We start from the raw sequence: 18,581 nt of genomic DNA on the forward strand, positions 1-18,581 counted from the left end.
AACGTAGGAAAAATGGAGGGGTGGGTGCTGTGTCGGCTGGTGAATTACAGAGAAAAGGATTTTACAGCGAGTACAAAAATCCTATTTTCTCTTATATTCACCGACCGACACAGCTCCTTTCTCTAACTAAATGGGACGTCCCCAAGCAGTGCCAAACGAGGGGTGGGAAAAACAGCATTAAAACTTCATCCACCATGGCAAATGGGAACTAGTGAAACTAAACCCACAAAAAAACAGCGGCTGAAAAATTCCACCATATAACCATGTATCCTCAACAGGAGCAATCCCCAAGACCGCAACATTGCGGAGGTAATGGAACAGTGCATTAACAAAACAGTACTGTGGTTTTAATCGAAAAAACAGGAAAAAAAATCAAAATTGCAACTACACGGCCGCCTGCAAAACTTTGCGGCCAAACCCAGCATCAGCCGATGCACTGACGTCTACCTTCTAGAAGTTGGTAAACTTATGGACAGACGACCAGGTCGCTGCCTTACACACCTGAGCGACAGACGCTTGGTGACAGAAGGCCCAAGACGTTCTGATTGCTCTTGTAGAGTGGGCCGTGACTGGAAAGGGGGGCACCTGCCCCTTCAAGGCGTAGGCTTGTACTACAATCTGTCTGATCCACCTGGAAATGGTGGCCAATGAGACCGCCATGCCTTTCTTAGGACCAGCCACCGAAACAAACAGTGAGTCTGACTTCCGAAAGGGGGCTGTGGCAGACAAGTACACCTTCAGAGCCCTAACCACATTGAGAGCGTGAAGGGCCACCTCCTTGGGGTGCTTCGGTTTAGGACACAACAATGGTAATACAATGTCCTCATTGATAGGACGGTTGCGGACACAACACCACCTTATTCCTGTGGAGGACCAGATAAAGCGACTTGCAGGACAAGGCAGCCAATTCCTAAACCCTCCTGGCCGATGTGATGGCCACTAGAAAGACCACCTTCTGTGAAAGGGTCAACAAGGGAATCTCCCTGATATTCTCAAAACGGCGGCTTCTGAAGCGCCGACAACACCAGGTTCAAATCCCACGGAGGTAACGGAGGACGCACCGGAGGGACTACATGTCGCACCCCCTGAACAAAGGTACTCATTAATGAGTGAGACGCCAGGGGTTGCTGGAAAAAGACAGCCAGAGCTGAAATTTGCCCCTTAATGGTGCTCAATGCCAACTTCTGGTCTACACCTTTCTGAAGAAACAGCAGGATCCTAGATATAGAGAAAGAGCCCGGATGCCACCCTTTCTCCTCACAAATGGAGATGTAGGCCTTCCAAGTACAATGGTATATCTTCCTGGAAGAAGATTTCCGCGCCCTCAACATAGTTGGAATCACAGAGTCCGACAGACCCCGGTTCCTCAACACCTGGCTTTCAACAGCCATGCCGTTAAAGCCAGCGATAGTAAAGCAGGGTGAAAGATTGGACCTCGAGATAGGAGGTCCTCTCGCAACGGCAGTCGCCAGGGAGCATCTGCCACCAGACGCACCAGGTCAAGGCCAATCTGGGGCAACCAGGATTACTGGGATCTCTCTCGGCTTCCACTCTGCGCAGCAGGCGTGGCAACAGTTTTAGTGGAGGAAAGGCGTAGATCAGCTGGTACTGATCCCACGGAGCCACCAGCGTGTCTGACGCGTCTGCTCACGGATCTCTGGTCATGGACACAAATCTTGGTACCTTCTGATTGAGAGGGGAGGCTAATAGATCCACATCTGGTGTGCCCCACCTCAGGAACAGCAGCCTGAATATCTCCGGATGCAATGCCCATTCTCCTAGGTCCAGCATCTGTCAACTCAGATAGTCCGCCTGCCAATTTTCCACACCTGGGATGTAAATGGCAGACAGGGCCGGTACGTGTCGCTCTGCCCACCGAAGTATGTGAGTGACCTCCCAAGCAGCGGCTGAGCTTCTTGTACCCCCTTGGCGATTTCTGTATGCCACAGCCGTGGCGTTGTCTGACTGTATCCTGATCGGACGCCCTTGAAGACTCATCGACCATGTGTGGAGGCACAGCCTGATCGCTCTCAATTCGAGCAGATTGATCGGCAACTTGGATTCCTCCGTCGTCAAGAGGCCCTGAGCCGACTGAATCCCTATCACTCCACCCCAGTAGTGATCACCGTCCATGTCAGAGGAAGGAACGATTTTCCGGACTGAATCAGAGGGGACCTCAACCACCAGATCAGGGAGTCCCTGACTGGTTGACTCACCTGGATCTGCCGATCTAGGGACAATGGAGATTTGTCCCACTTCGTCAAAATCTCCTTCTGCAAGACTCTGGTGTGGAACTGGGCATAAGGTACCGCCTCGAAGGAGGCTACCATGAACCCCAGCACTCGCATGCAAAAGCGGAGCGACAACCACTTGCGGCTCATCAGTAGATTGACCGCCGATCTGAGAGTCATAAATTTGTCTGAGGGGAGAAAATCCCTCGCTTCCCTGGAATCCAATAGTAACCCCAGGTACTCCAAACGCTGAGTTGGTACAACCACCGACTTCTTTAGGTTCAATAGCCACCCAAACTCTTGCAGGGTCTGCAAGGTGATCGCCACATCCTTCTCCAATTCTGAGGCGGAAGATGCTCTCAGGAGGAGATAGTCTAGGTAACCCACGATCGCGATCCCGCTCAGCAAACACCAATACTGGAGCCAGAACTTTGGTAAAGACTCGGGGAGCTGATGCCAGGCCAAAAAGGAAGAGCCACAAACTGGTAGTGGGCTTCCCTGACTGCCAAAACGCAGACATTTTTGATGCCGAAGACAAATGGGTATGTGCAGGTAAGCATCCTGGATGTCCAAGGATGCCAGGAAGTCCCCTTGATGGAGTGCAGCGACTACTGAGCGAACTGATTCCATTCTGAACCTCTGCACTTTTACAAAGTGATTGGGGGCTTTTAAGTCCAAGATTGGAAGTACCCCTTCCTTCTTGGGAACCACAAACAGATTTGAATAGAACCTCTGGAAGCGTTCCGATTCCGGAACCGGTACGATCACCCCGTGATTCAGCAAGTCCCTTACCACCCCGGGGACACGGGTATGCTGGAGGGGAAGAATCTGTTTGGCGGCCAAGCAAAAAACTATCTTGTAGCCTGTGGAATCAGATCGCAGACCCATTGGTCGGATAACTGGGAGGTCCACCGGGCTGCAAACTCCCAAAGACGACCCCCCACCCGAAAAGTGGGTGGGGGCAAACCTTCATGCGGTAGCACTTTTGTTCGCAGCCTTGTTAGGCTTGCGGTTCCAGGGACGCTTCTGACCGTCCGTGGGCATCCTGTTGGGCTGGGGGCGTTTTGCCAAAGCACCGGGCGGACGAAAAAGCCGCTTGTGAGCGGAAAAAGAGGGTCCCTGCCTGCGGCGAGGCTCCTTAGCCTTCCTGGCCTGTGGGAGTAGTGTACTCTTACCACCAGTGGCATTCTTAATGTCATCCAACGAGGCTCCAAAGAGCCGCTTGCCAAGGAAGGGAAGATCCTTCAGGGCTTTCTTGGATGCCTGGTCAGCAGACCAGCATTTCAGCCAAATGAGGTGCCTCAGCACCACAGCTGACACTGAAGCCTTGGATAACAGAGGGAGAGTATGCAGGGCCGCATCACAAACGTACTTAAGGCCTTGCACTAGTTGGTCTGCTAGCTCCACGCAGACAGGGGAGGCGTTCTGCTCTCACAATTCGCGGTGAAAAAGTTTTGCCCACTCAGTGTCTGCGACGCGGATGTGGATGCCAGTACAGGTCACACGGCTGACCCCACAACCGTAAACAAGGAACGAGCCACCGTGCTATACGAGGGGAGGACAGGCTTCTGAATGCCGGCCGGCTTTTTGAAAACTATTTCTTGTGGTTTTTAATGGATGTTCTAAGTAAGTGCAATTGTCTATAGTATAATAAAATTACCTGAGCGGTTTTACAGTATGGGGTCATCCTCTTTTTTGAGCCATTGTTAGTGGTATTCCCAATTACTGACCGTGGAAGCTTGTCGCCACATATTGGGGATAGCTGATCTGTTAGCATCTGGTGCATGGAGAAAGACACAGATGACTTACTATTAAGGCTGCAATTTGATCTCTATCTGGTAAGCGCATCCACTCTGTGACGGGCACTGGTTTGCAGTTTCGTGTGGATTCACTGTGGTGTCCTTATAAGAACATATATAGAGGACTCTATTTCTCAGTTTTGGCTTTTTTTCAAGCTGTTTTTTTATTATTTATCCTTTTTTTTGCTTAATCGATTTGTGTGAGACCAATGTTATTTATTTATGTATCATACACTTATTTATTTGTGTGCTTATTAAGTATTCATGTATTTTACATTGATGTGATTGGTTAAATAGGGGTTGTGGCGCAGCTTTCAAAATCTCTCTACAATTTACTCGAGTGTGTGTATCCCACTTAGAGCTGCGGCCTTTATTTTATTTTAATATTCTTATTTTTTTATTTTATATATTTTTTTCACCCGAGCGCAGTTTATTTTCTATTTTTCCACTTTTTGAGAAGGCTTTCCTCAAAGGTGTAACGCACCGACAAATTTTTGGGGACCGAAAAGGTCCGTTGCGGCCGACCCCATTCCCTGTAGATAAGTCAAAATAAGTCAAATACGGAAACATCTTAGGTGAACGTGCTGGCTTGCGGGACCCAAAAGGGACCGGTACATCAGCAGAGGGATCCACTGGCTCCTGAATCTTCAGGGTATCACGCACAGCTGTGATAAGTGCTTCAACAAGCGCTTTGTCGCGCCCGGACCCGGATGGGGAATCATCCTCACTGTCTGAACGGTCCTGGTCAGCCATGTCTGATAGCTCAGAGCAGGGGTCACCAGCCGCAGCAGGGCCCGAGTCTGCATCAGAGCTCTCCCCAGAGGACGGGGGGGGGGGGGGGGGACGACGACGGGGGGGGGGGGGGGGCAGTGGCCTCTTACGTGCACCTTTCCTTCTACGTGCCGCCTCTTTTAGAAACATAGGAGTCAAGGACCACCGTCAGGGTGTCCATGCGTACCTCGCTAACCGCAGGTGACCCGGTTGCTATAGCCTGGATTTCAGGGGAAGAAAAACCAGTTTCTGAAGCCATGCTGACCCTAGCCTGTCTGCCACCTGCGAGGGGACTTAGGACAGTGAAGGTCCCACCCTCCTGATGCCACCACGTGGGGGGGGCGTTTGAGGGTACTTAGCGCTAGACTCACCACCCTGGGGCGTTCTGTGAAAGCCACTAGCAGTGCCTGTAATCCCTAGGAGGTTCCCGGTTGCAGAGAGGAAAAAACTGTCAGCAGCAGCTATAAACAGCGGTGAAACGTTCTGCAGAGCTAACTTCAGTGTTCAGCAAAGAGCCATCCAGCGTCCTGTACACACAGTGGACACAGGAAAACAGCAAGTGAGAGCACATGTTGGGAAGTTACTGGATTAAGGAACAACCGGAAGTGACACATAGAGACGTTTATAACACCGCACATTGTTTGATCTGCCTGTCGTTTTCAGAATTGTTGTAAGTAGCCATTTTTTAAACATAAATAAACCTATTTGAGACATTACGCTATGGGATCTTCCTATTTATTTCCTGCTTTCATTTGCTGTGGATGAATGGGCGAACTAACTAACTGGGAGCCATTATTGCAATACAGCACTCTTAAGGACATCATCCCTGGTTACCACACTCAAGAGGACTCATTAGAAATATCTGAGTGGCATTTCTTACCCATTTAGAGGTAAGCGCATAGAGAGCACTGAGTGGAGCACACAAAGAGTACACAGTGGATGTCACCTGAAGAGTTTGTCACATTGCTGCACACCAGCACTTTTTGCACTAATTTGCACGTTTACCGTTTATGGATGGACTTTTATGGGTATCACTACTCAATATAAATAGGACTGTATTGGTACACCTACACACTTAAAGGCGTACACAAAAGGATTATTTGATACTCAGAACTTTATGATAATCTTGCACCATTTTGCACTATTTAATGTTCATTCAATTATTATTTAATGTTTAGCATCCGATGATGATTTGCACGATTTTGCACTATATTAACTGTTTGTTTTAATTATTTGCACAGCAGCAGCTATTTTATTCACTTTATGAATTTAAGGTAATGTGTTGTGCATTTTTGAAAATAATTTGTTTGCACAGTAGCAGTTTGCACAGCAGCTAAATTATTGCATGCACAGCAAATGATTTGCTTAATTTGCACAGCAGCTAAATAATCGCATGCACAGCAAATTTATGTAGTTTGCACAGTAGCTAAATAATTGCATGCACAGCAGCAATCTGCATTAGTATTCACCAATAGTATTGATATAATTATTGATTTATTGCACTTTATCTATGAAGTAGAATACATATCAAACAAGGATTTTCCATCTTTGTAGTAATATTTGGTATATAGTTTGCGCTGATCACCTTTTTTATTTATTGTTGTTCAAGTGCATACACTTTAGGTCTAGCAGCGATCTAACCAACATACCACATTCACATATTTTTCACTTTGATAGCACGAGGGAACCCCATTTTTCTAGAGCACATATAATGCTGCCACAAGAGAACAGCGGCGAAAAAAGCGCTCAGGCTTCAAGAAAATGGCCGCCAATGCATCACTAATAGGAGATCCTAAAGATGGCGGCTGCTGAAGCTCACCAGGGGTATACAGGCTTTCCCACATCCAAGATGGCCGCCGGACAGAACACAAAATAGATACGTGCTGCCTGCCTATAGCAAGAACAACCTCTAAAAACCCTTTTTGGGACCCCCAGACTAGGACCAACGCCAGCCGCACAGAGCCCCCACAGGTGAGAAATCAGCGAACACACACACACACACACACACACACACACGGCCACCCCCCTCAGAGGGGGGAAGGAGGGGTGGTAGGGACTTGGGAAAGATGATAGGGAGACGAAGTGGCCCCCGAATTGACCCCCCCAGGGAATGCCCAGCCGCTCACCCCACAGAGGCAGGGAGAGCCATACTTACCAGTCCTGAAGAGCTGGGAGACATTCCATCACAGATCTACTCCTGCGCAGTTACAGGGTAGCTGTTGGCCCGGTATACTGTGATCCAGACAGACAGTAGCCCGGTCATATGTATACCCCGGAGCATTGAAGCTCACCGACCACCTCTGGAGCTGAGGCATGTCGTGGCCTGCCAAGCCTTAGCTGCGGCCTGCTCATGCTCGATGGCCGGACTGGGGAGACTACAAGGATATCATTAACCAGCCTGTCACCCAGCCGGCAGTTGATGAAAGATCCTAGGATCTTCTATCTTGCGCAAAAAACAGCAAACCTGCAGCAAAAACATGGACCGAGAGGCACGCAGGGTTCCTAGGTCATTCTCGTTACTAGGCAAAATAAAAACTGAAGCTGCTGGGAGCAGTGAGGTGGGTTGATAGCACGGGGCCCGCCCCCCAGGGCAGGATTAATAGTTCTGTGTATTGTGTATCAATTTTGCCTAGTCCTCCTAATGGCAGGCTATACAACCCATTTAGTTACAGAGAGGAGCTGTGTCGGTCGGTGAATATAAGAGAAAAAGAGATCGCTAACTACAATGTACAAAAATATCAAATCAATCTCTGTAAAAGCCAATTGATCACTTTCCAAAGGGCCCAGAAACCACATTGAGATCAGGATATAGAAATACACTTCAAATATCTGTAGAACAAAAATCTGTCCTTTGGATTGTTCGTTCATTTTTGGTTCAGTTAATGGGCACAAATAGAAAATCGTTTTTTAGAGTCAGAAAAATAGAAGGAACGGGTTGGAAAATTCTGTCGAGTGAACGCAGGAGACGTCTGGATTTGTTTAAATGGCACGGTTTTTATGATATTCATGCGTGTAGCTTTGCACTTTATTTTTAACAAGGCCAGGTTCACACGGATCCGACATGGAAGTCGGACAACTTCTGATCCGACTTTGCCCTACGACGTCACGACTGACTTCCATGCGACTTCAATCTGACCACCGCAGGCCCTTTGAGCCTGGTATTAATTCTGCGGTGGGGGGGAAAACCCACCAAAATGAAAAAATAAAATAAAAAATGGTGTGAGGTCCCCCCCCCCCCCCCCCCCCCAAGACCATACCAGACCCTTTGGATCTGGTAAAGATTGTAGGAGAATACCCATGCAACGAGGCAGAAGAACCAGACGAGGCAGAAGAAGGGAGAAGAACTGTGGGAGGAAGACATCAGCAGTTGAAGGAGAAGATCTGGAGGAGGAAGCAGCTGAAGGAGAAGAACCGGAGGAGGGAGGAGAACCGGAAGGAAGGAGAAGAACCAGAGAAAGAAGACCCTTCAGAGCTATTTTTAATAAAAGGACTTTGCAAAAACCTGTGTATCTTTTAAAAATTAGTTAGAACCCCAAACATTATAATTCTTTTTAACCAATTGCCCTCCGGAAGATTTACCCCCCTTCACGAGCAGGCCATTTTTATTTTTTTATTTTTTTTTTGCGATACGGCACTGTGTTACTTTAACTGACAATGCGCTGTCATGCGACGTTGTACATAAATAAAATTGTTGTCCTTTTTTTCCCCACAATTAGAGCTTTCTTTTGGTGGTATCTAATCACCTCTGCAGTTTTTATTTTTTGCGCTATAAACAAAAAAAAAAAAAAACACAACACAACATATTTTTTACTTTCTGCTATAAAACATATCCAGTAAAAATTATCTAATTTTTTCATAAATGGAGGCCAATATATTCTGTTACACACTGTGAAGTCACAGCAGGGTGAAGCGAGGCTTTGTGTTGTTTGGGAGTATATATACACAGTGCCTTGTGAAAGTATTCGGCCCCCTTGAACTTTTCAACCTTTTGCCACTTTTCAGGCTTCAAACAAAGATATACAATTTTAATTTTTTGTGAAGAATCACCAACAAGTGGGACACAATTGTGAAGTGGAACGAAATCTATTGGATTTTTGAAACTTTTTTAACTAATAAAAAAATGAAAAGTGGGGCGTGCAAAATTATTCGGCCCCCTTGCGTTAATACTTTGTATAGCCACCTTTTGCTGCGATTACAGCTGCAAGTCGCTTGGGGTATGTCTCTATCAGTTTTGCACATCGAGAGACTGAAATTCTTGCCCATTCTTCCTTGCAAAACAGCTCGAGCTCAGTGAGGTTGGATGGAGAGCGTTTGTGAACAGCAGTTTTCAGCTCTTTCCACAGATTCTCGATTGGATTCAGGTCTGGACTTTGACTTGGCCATTCTAACACCTGGATACGTTTATTTGTGAACCTTTGTAGATTTTGCTGTATGTTTGGGATCATTGTCTTGTTGGAAGATAAATCTCCGTCCCAGTTTCAGGTCTTTTGCAGACTCCAACAGGTTTTCATCCAGAATGGTCCTGTATTTGGCTGCATCCATCTTCCCCTCAATTTTAACCGTCTTCCCTGTCCCTGCTGAAGAAAAGCAGGCCCAAACCATGATGCTGCCACCACCATGTTTGACAGTGGGGATGGTGTGTTGAGGGTGATGAGCTGTGTTGCTTTTATGCCAAACATATCGTTTTGCATTGTGGGCAAAAAGTTTGATTTTGGTTTCATCTGACCAGAGCACCTTCTTCCACATGTTTGGTGTGTCTCCCAGGTGGCTTGTGGCAAACTTTAGACGAGACTTTTTATGGATATCTTTGAGAAATGGCTTTCTTCTTGCCACTCTTCCATAAAGGCCAGATTTGTGCAGTGTACAACTGATTTTTGCCCTATGGACAGACTCTCCCACCTCAGCTGTAGTTCTCTGCAGTTCATCCAGAGTGATCATGGGCCTCTTGGCTGCATCTCTGATCAGTCTTCTCCTTGTCTGAGCTGGAAGTTTAGAGGGACGGCCAGGTCTTGGTAGATTTGCAGTGGTCTGATACTCCTTCCATTTCAAAATGATCGCTTGCACAGTGCTCCTTGGGATGTTTAAAGCTTGGGAAATCTTTTTGTATCCAAAGCCAGCTTTAAACTTCTCCACAACAGTATTACGAACCTGCCTGGTGTGTTCCTTGGTCTTCATGATGCTCTCTGTGCTTTCAACAGAACCCTGAGACTATCACAGAGCAGGTGCATTTATACAGAGACTTGATTACACACAGGTGGATTCTATTTATCACCATCAGTCATTTAGGACAACATTGGATCATTCAGAGATCCTCGCTGAACTTCTGGAGTGAGTTTGCTGCACTGAAAGTAAAGGGGCCGAATAATTTTGCACGCCCCACTTTTCAGTTTTTTATTTGCTAAAAAAGTTTAAAATTATCCAATAGATTTCGTTCCACTTCACAATTGTGTCCCACTTGTTGGTGATTCTTCAAAAAAATAAAAATTTTATATCTTTATGTTTGAAGCCTGAAATGTGGCAAAAGGTTGAAAAGGTAAAGGGGGCAGAATACTTTTGCAAGGCACTGTGTGTGCATGTATGTATGTATATATATATATATACACATACATTATATATATATATATATATATATATATATATATATATATATATATATATATATATATATATATATATATTACACATACATACACACACACACACACACACATACATACACACACGGGGTCTTCAAAAAGTTTCCACAATATTTTAACTCTTATTAAGAAGAATTAAAATATATATATATATAAAACTTTTAAAGCCTCAGCAGCTTTCAGCCTCTCATAGAGGCTGACAGGCTGCCTGCAGCGGGGGGCGGGCCGGGGACCTGTGCGCCCCACCGGCAGCAAAACCCCAGAGCCCTTGAGGCCCAACACGTTTTGCGGCGTGCGCGCTCTGTGACCGGTGTGTCCTCTGGACACATGCTAATAACAGTTTAGGGGTAAAGTGCCAATCACTGCAGCCCTTTATCATGTGAATCAGCTGTGCCCAATCACAACTGATCACATTAACACTATTGCCGGCTGGTTATCGCCATTTCTTTTCCTTGCGCGCGGGCACAGAGTGAGGAAAGGAGAGCCGGTAGCCAGCAAGTTGGACAGAGCACATTTACTCTGATTATCAGTGCCGCCTCATCAGCGCCCATCAGAGCCGCCTCATCAGCACCCATCAGTGGAGAATCACATGTACACTGATTATCAGTGCCCCCTCATCAGCGCCCATCAGAGCCGCCTCAACGCTCCCATCAGTGAAGGGAAAAAAAAAAAAAAAATCACATTTACACCGATTATCAGTGCAGCCTCATCAGCGCCCATCAGTACCTATCAGTGGAGAATCACAAGTACACTGATTATCAGTGCAACTCATCAGCCCCACCTCATCAGCGCCCATCAGTGGAGAATCATATTTACACTGATTATCAGTGCAGCCCATCAGAGCCGCCTCATCGGTGCCCATCAGTGCCACCTCATCCGTGCCCATCAGTGGAGAAGCACATTTACACTGATTATCAGCGCAGCCCATTGGTGCCACCTCATCGGCGCCCATCAGTGAAGGAGACTCACATTCACACTGATTATCAGTGCAGCCCATCAGTGCCACCTCCTTGGCACCCATCAGAGCCACCTCATCAGCGAAGGAGAATCACATATACACTGATCATCAGTGCAGCCCATCAGCACCGCCTCATCGGTGCCCATCAGTGGAGAATCACACGTACACCAGTTATCAGTGCAGCCCATCAGCACCGCCTCAGTGTCGCCTCAAATGGTGCCCATCAGTAAAGGAGAGAGATTACTTATTTTCAAAATTTTGTAACAGAAACAAATCCAAATTTTCAGTCATTTTTTTCAGTTTAGCAAAAAAAAAAATGTAACAACCCCAGTGGCAATTAAAAGGAGAAGTAAAGCTGGTTTGTTTGTTGTACTTCTGCTGTGGATCACAGGAGTGTAGTTCATTCTGCACTGCCGTGGGGGGGGGGGGAGTGTGGCTGAAGCCCCTGCTGTCGGCTGACATCACAGAGCCAGTCCAGGCTTGGGGGAAAGATCGCGACAATATGGTTGGGATCCGCCCACTTGCCTGGACCGGCACAGTCTCTCAGAGAGCGGCTAAGAGCCTGAGCCAACTGCTCCCACCCCCTCCACTGCTCAGGGGCGGAGCTGCAATCCAGAGACCGACAAATCGCCAGCTCTCTGCTCACGGAGTTCTGAGAACCGAGCAATCTGCGGACTCTGATATCTCAGTTCTCAGTCTTAGAGCCAGCCGGGGGCGGGGGGTAAGTGTGATTCTTTAAAAAAAAAAAAATGTAAAAAAAAAAGTCTCTTTTAAATACCACCAAAAGAAAGCTCTATCTGTCTCATAAAAAAAATGATAAAAATGTCCTATGTGTACAGTGTTACATGACCTTGTAATCGTCATTCAAAGCGTGACAACGCTTAAAGATGAACATTGGTGCCTGGGCAGGAAAGGGGTGAGAGCGCCCGGTATTGAAGGGGTAAACCAAAATAAAAAGTTCTGTAGAATGAAGATACATTACTTGTAGACGTCATTTGGAATCCCCCCACGATGACTTTGACCGTTCTAGAAAAAAAAAAAAAAAAGAAATAAAAATTGGAAAGAGTCAAATATAATCTATCTATCTATCTATCTATATATACACAGCAATCCATAAGACAATTACAAGGGTCCCGCACACCGGGGCATCCCGCTGCAGCGCACCCGGAAGGTATAATGTCCAGCTCCACTCCCCCCGTACAAGCAGCCACCTGTCAAAGTCTATGGCTGGACAGGGGGCTGAATGCAGAAGACCCGTGTTCCGGAATGTTCCCCCCTCCCCAAACGCATACGGCTCTAAAATGTTGGTCCCGCTCGGCAAAGCATTAAAGTGCTTGTAAACCCTTCCATATCCCCACTGAGATGACTAGCCGCAGGTGATACAACAGGTTTCCAAAGAGGGCCAGAACTGATGAAGTGAACATGCGAGAGGGCCGACCGCTTTGCCGGACATCTTTTGAACCATTAAAATTGGGTCTGTGTTCATCCGAGCGCTAATACACAGCCCAACAAGAATTCTCCTGCCTTTGTGGCTGTGTGTGGTGAAGAGATGAGATTGGGTGTGTTATTTGGATATACCGTATTTATTGGCGTAGAACACGCACCTTCACCTTAAGACCCCTTTCACACCAGGGCGTTTTGCAGGCGCTATAGCGTTAGAAATAGCGCCTGCAAAACGCCCTAAAGAAGCTGCTAAAAATAGCGGCGTTTTACCGCCGACGCAAGGTGCGGTGTGGTGTGAAAGGGGTCTTAGAGCGAAGTTTCAGAAAAAAAAAAAAAAAAAAAACTTTAAATTTTAAATAAAGACCTATGAAGCAAAATAAGGGGCAGTGCCCATCTGCAGACTCATCATTGCCATCAGTGCAGCACCATTGCCAAGAACACAGCAGCCCAACCACGGCCAGGAACGCAGCGGCCCAACCACGGCCAGGAACGCAGCACCCAACATCACAATCAATGCAGCCTGATTGATGCCCATCCATCTGCAGCCTTGGAGGGGACACGGGGGGAGACTACAGGAAAGACTCCTGTTTTCTTGGCGGCCTCTTTAACAGAAAGCCCAGCCTCCTTCGATGGACATAACAGTCGCCCAATGGCAGCCCCGGAGACGGGACTTCCTATTACAGAGGAAATACTCCTGTGTGCATGGCACTCACCCCGCCTCCTCCTTGTCCCCTCCAAGGCAGCCAGCATATATATCTTTTGCCCCCCCCTGGCTATAGAGGGGTATGCTTTGTTCATATGGAAGGTTTACAACCACTTTAAATGCCCCACCTACCTGCAACCTACCTTAGACCTTGTGGGGGCTGGATGCTGCACCCGCCCCTGTCACTAGAACTGAACGCCCCCAGGGTGCACAGAGCCTACAGGTGCATCCGGAATTCTGAAAAGAACTCGGCACGCTACCTAGTGGACATAATGAGAATTACTATTTAACTGCTTGCCGTGTAGAGGGTGGTCATGCCTACTCGCCGCACGTGCACCTATGTGCGGCCGGTGTTTCCGCGCTGACAGTGCACTTATTGCTTGCTCCCAGGGTCCAGTAATGATTGGGGGTGGCGCTTCCCAATAATGTGACCACCAATAAAAGTGGTCACATGATCACACAGACCTGACACCCCCCTCCATGACATAATAACCCAGTTAAAGGGATGCCGGAGGCTGACAAGTTGTAAGGAGATAGAGCGTGGTTATTAAGGCCCCATTCACACCGGACCCCCAAATTCACCTGACGAGTCATGCGCGCGCCCCCCCCCCCCCCGTGTTTCCCAGCAAGTACCTTGCCTATCTGTGCGACTTAAAAGTCGCAGCGACTTTAACCCCTTGCTGACCCCGGCCCCCATTACTGCCGCATTTTAAATCAGCATTTGCTAGAAAATTACTTCAAACCCCCAAAAGTTATACATTTTTTTCTTTTTAACAGAGACCCCAGGGAATAAAATGCTGATTGTTGCAATTTTTTTTTACGTCACACAGTATTTGAGGTGCCGTTTTTTGCAATTTTTTTTTTGGGGGGGGGGGGGGGATACACTTTAAACCTCTTCTCGCCCGTCAAATGATGGCGCGGCTCTCGTTCTGGGTGGACATCATATGACGGGCCTCCAGAGCAGCCGCTATTGTGCAGCAGGGCGATTGCGGCTAGGACACGGCGCAGCCCCGATCTGTATAAAGATCAGCGGTTCTTTAACCGTGTGATTGGCTGTGTCCAATGACAGCCGGTCACATGTAAACACGGAGATGCCAGTAATCGGCGCTCCTCACCTCACACTGACAGAGGAGAGGAGAGCCGATCAGTTGCATCTCCTCACAGAGGACATCTAGGAATGTAATCAGGGCACAGATTAAAATTAAGTGCCCACCACTGCCAGCAATCAGTGGCCATCAGCGATGCCCATCGCTGCTGCCCATCAGTGATGCCCTGCAATGCTGATCATCAATGATGCCCAGCAATGCTGCTCATCAATGCCCATAAGTGAAGGAGAAAAATTATTTACAAAATTTTCTGACAGAAACTAAGAAAAACGTATTTTTGGTCTTTTTTATTTTATTTTTAAACTGTCCATTTTGGTCTTGATTTTCAGCCAATGGGCATCCAGAATTCTTTTTCTCTCTAAGGCGTGGTTGGGGGGGCGCACCAGTGCGGGGGTTCAAGTGGGCAATGCGAGGCCCTCCTTACCACCTGGGTCACACTCCCTCTGACGTGCGATCCCCAAAGCGTTTTGCTCTTCTGCAGGCCAAAGTTAGCGTGAGCGGGTTTGCGGTTCTTATGGCTTTAATAACATTCGACCTGGGCGGGGAAACAGAAGGCGAACGTTTGACTTTTGCTCAAGAAGGAAAGCGCAACGTTTAGATCGCTCTTCAGAAGGCGAGGGTGAATGAGCCGGTGTCCTATCATATATGGTCCCCCATCGGGTAGTGTCCGCTGTGTACTGCGCATGCACACAGATTCCAAAAATAGCCGAGGATGAACGGCGCCTGCGCCATGAGTCCAGGTTCTATCTCCACCATCCAAGTGGACATAGAGTAGGAATATAAAAGAGCCGAGCGCAGTGAGGCCGAGCCACGAAGCATGGCAAGCAAAGCTCACCCACGAGGGGCCCTCTAATTTTCCGAACCTTATGTCTGCTTGGATGGTGGGGCTACCACCTCCACTCACGGCGCAGGCGCCGTTCATCTTCAGAGATTTTCCGAAGCTTCTTCTGCATCCGCAGTACGGGGCGGACACTATATGATGGCAGGACACTATCTGCCAGAACACCGGTAGCCCCTAAAAAAGGAGGAGGGGCTTCCCATTGGAAAATGATGCTTTCCTGGCTGCCCTCCTTTGCTCCTGGGATAAGTCTGAGGTCCTCATTATTCTATATAACGACCCCCTCCCCCATTATTGTATATATACAACCCTCCCACGTGGCCCTAGCAACCCGCCCCCCTACGCGGGGTCTCGGTCGGGCCCCCCAGACTCTCACCGTTCCTCAGCCTGTCTCTCTCTCGGATGTACACAGAGCCGCTGGACAGCAAAATCACGCGAGAGTTCAACGCCCAATAAGAACATAGACTCACGCAAAATGGCGGTCGGGGTCCCTGCCTGCGGTCACGTTTTACACTTCTACCCTGGAAGTAAAGGATGTGTCCCCGGTTATGGATTTCGGCGGCCATCTTGTCGGAGCCTGTTTTCTGATTGGGCGGCGTTCTCTGATTGGGAGTTCTGCCCTTCCACCCAGCCTGACAGAGAGTTCTATATGGGAAGGGGGTGTCATATCAACACTTCTGAACACTTGCTGTTGAAGGAACAGTCAATAAAAGTTAAAGCGGTAGTAAACCCGCACATTTTTTTTTTTTTTTTTAAACTTGCAAAGCAAAAGGCATAATGAGCTAGTATGCACCACATACTAGCTCATTATGAAATACTTAACTTAGAACGAGGCCCCGACATCTGGCCCGATCCACGCCGAGGGAGCTGATATGCTCCCTCGGCATTTCTTACGGGTATCGTGGCTCCGGCGCTGTGAGTGGCCGGAGCCGCGATATCGTCACTCCCGCGTATGCGCGCGGGAGATTTCATTCCGGCCGCCGGCCACTGCCGGATTTTCAGGCCGAGAATCCCCTTGTGCGCATGCGCCGCTGCAGTCAGTGGCGCATACCGAGGGGGATACGGTTTAGGAGATATTTTTTTTACCTACAGGTAAGCCTTATTATAGGCTTTCCTGTAGGTAAAAGTTTAAAAATCGAGTATACAACCACTTTAAAGTAGAACTAAAATAGAACTGAAAGAACTAAGTTTTTTTTTTTTTTTCCATTTTGGATAGAGTAACACCTATGAGATGCATTGTTTTGGCCACGTGTTTCCCATTGGGGAGATTTCTATTCACTTCCTGTCACATAGCAAAAACAGGAAGTGAGAGAAAAATGCCCAGAACTAGTGTCCACATTAGAAGGTTTCCCTTCACTTCCTGTCCCATAGACAAAACAGGAAGTAAGAGGAAGAAAAGGGAGTCCCTGGTTGTGACCAGAACCAGTGTCCCCATTGGAAGGTTTCCTTTCAATTCCATAGTGGCCAACATTGTAAAAAAAAAAAAAACCGGGACACTTTTTTGGCAGTGGGCGCAGTCGTGGTATAATTAAGGGTCCGGGGCATGCGTTTATAGGTGTGGCACAGGAAAAGGTAAAAATGCGGCGCGCTGGGTGCGCCGCGGCGAAAAATGGGCGTGGTTTATGCCAAATAGTGGGCGTGGCTTACATGGGGCTTGGCTCAAAGGGGTGTGGTTAGAGTCTGAGATAAATGCGGGATGGAGAGGGCAAGGAGGGGGATGGAGAGGGGGGGGAAGGAGGGACAGCAGCCCCCCGATCCTACACCACAACAGTAATATGTGTTTTCCAGAGTTTGACAATCAGCAGATAAAGATACTCCAAATACCTGGTGTTGGCGCTTCAATCATCCCGGCACCATGATTGTTATGGTGTCAGGATGATTGAAGCGCATTATTTCTATTATTACATTGTAATATGAAATGAAATCATTCCACTCACCATAATGTCGAATCAGTGGTAGCCATGCGCGCGTCACTAGCCACGTTGCCTGCCACCAGATTCCATCAGGTGTCCCAAACGGAGTCTGTCCTTACATCAGGTGCCCCATCAGAGGTACCTTCCTCACATCTGTGTCCATCAGCGGAGCCTCTCCTTACATCTGGTGTCCCTCTGACATCCACAGACCGCCCCCCCACATCCTGCACAGACCTGCCCCCACATCTCCAGACTGGCCCCCGACATACCACTGGCCCCCCAACATCCACAGACTGGCCCCCCACATTCACAGACTGGCCACATACCATGACTGTCACTGGCCCCCGACATCCGACTGGCCCCCGACATCCACATCTCCAGACTGACCCCCGACATACCACTGGCCCCCCAACATCCACAGACTGGCCCCCGACATACAACTGGCCCCCACATTCACAGACTGGACCCCCACATTCACAGACTGGCCACATACCATAACTGTCACTGGCCCCCGACATCCGACTGGCCCCCGCCCCGACATCCACATCTCCAGACTGGCCCCCGACATACAACTTGCCCCCGACATCCACAGACTGGCCCCCCACATACCACTGGACCCCACATTCACAGACTGGCCACATACCATGACTGTCACTGGCCCCCGACATCCGACTGGCCCCCGCCCCGACATCCACATCTCCAGACTGACCCCCGACATACCACTGGCCCCCCAACATCCACAGACTGGCCCCCGACATCCACAGACTGGACCCCACATCCACAGACTGGACCCCACATTCACAGACTGGACCCCACATTCACAGACTGGCCCCCCACATTCAGAGACTGGCCACATACCATGACTGTCACTGGCCCCCGACATCCAACTGACTGGCCCCCGACATCCGACTAGCCCCCGACATCCGACTGGCCCCCGACATCCGACTGGCCCCCGACATACACATTCATACTGGCCACCGTTGCCGCGCGCACATAACTGTGGCGCCGCCCACCGCCCTTCACTGACACAAACACACACTAGCAGCGGGTGTAGGCGGCGCCACAGGTGTATACTACAGGGGCACAGTAAGGCTGCAAGGGGGACAGTGAGGCTGCAAGGGGGACAGTGAGGCTGCCAATGTTGGGCACAGTGAGGCTGCAATGTTGGCATGGTGAGGCTGCA

General features: G+C 48.5%; 1 protein-coding gene across 2 annotated transcripts in view; it reads right to left on the minus strand.

Annotated features, from left to right (window-relative positions):
* Positions 1-15,926, minus strand: part of TAF7 (TATA-box binding protein associated factor 7) — a 44,353-nt gene extending 28,427 nt beyond the window's left edge. For both annotated transcript variants that reach the window (XM_077468760.1, XM_077468679.1), the window contains exons 1-2: positions 15,862-15,926; positions 12,378-12,421 (exon numbers count right to left, since the gene is read on the minus strand). In XM_077468760.1, the coding sequence (XP_077324886.1) occupies positions 12,378-12,390 (13 nt within the window). In that variant the 5' untranslated portion in view covers positions 12,391-12,421; positions 15,862-15,926. The remainder of the gene's footprint in view (positions 1-12,377; positions 12,422-15,861) is intronic.
* Positions 15,927-18,581: the final 2,655 nt, after the last annotated feature.

Source organism: Lithobates pipiens, unplaced genomic scaffold (assembly GCF_037356315.1).
Source record: "Lithobates pipiens isolate NorthernLeopardFrog02 unplaced genomic scaffold, aLitPip1_a1.2 Scaffold_1, whole genome shotgun sequence".
NCBI lineage: Eukaryota > Metazoa > Chordata > Amphibia > Anura > Ranidae > Lithobates > Lithobates pipiens.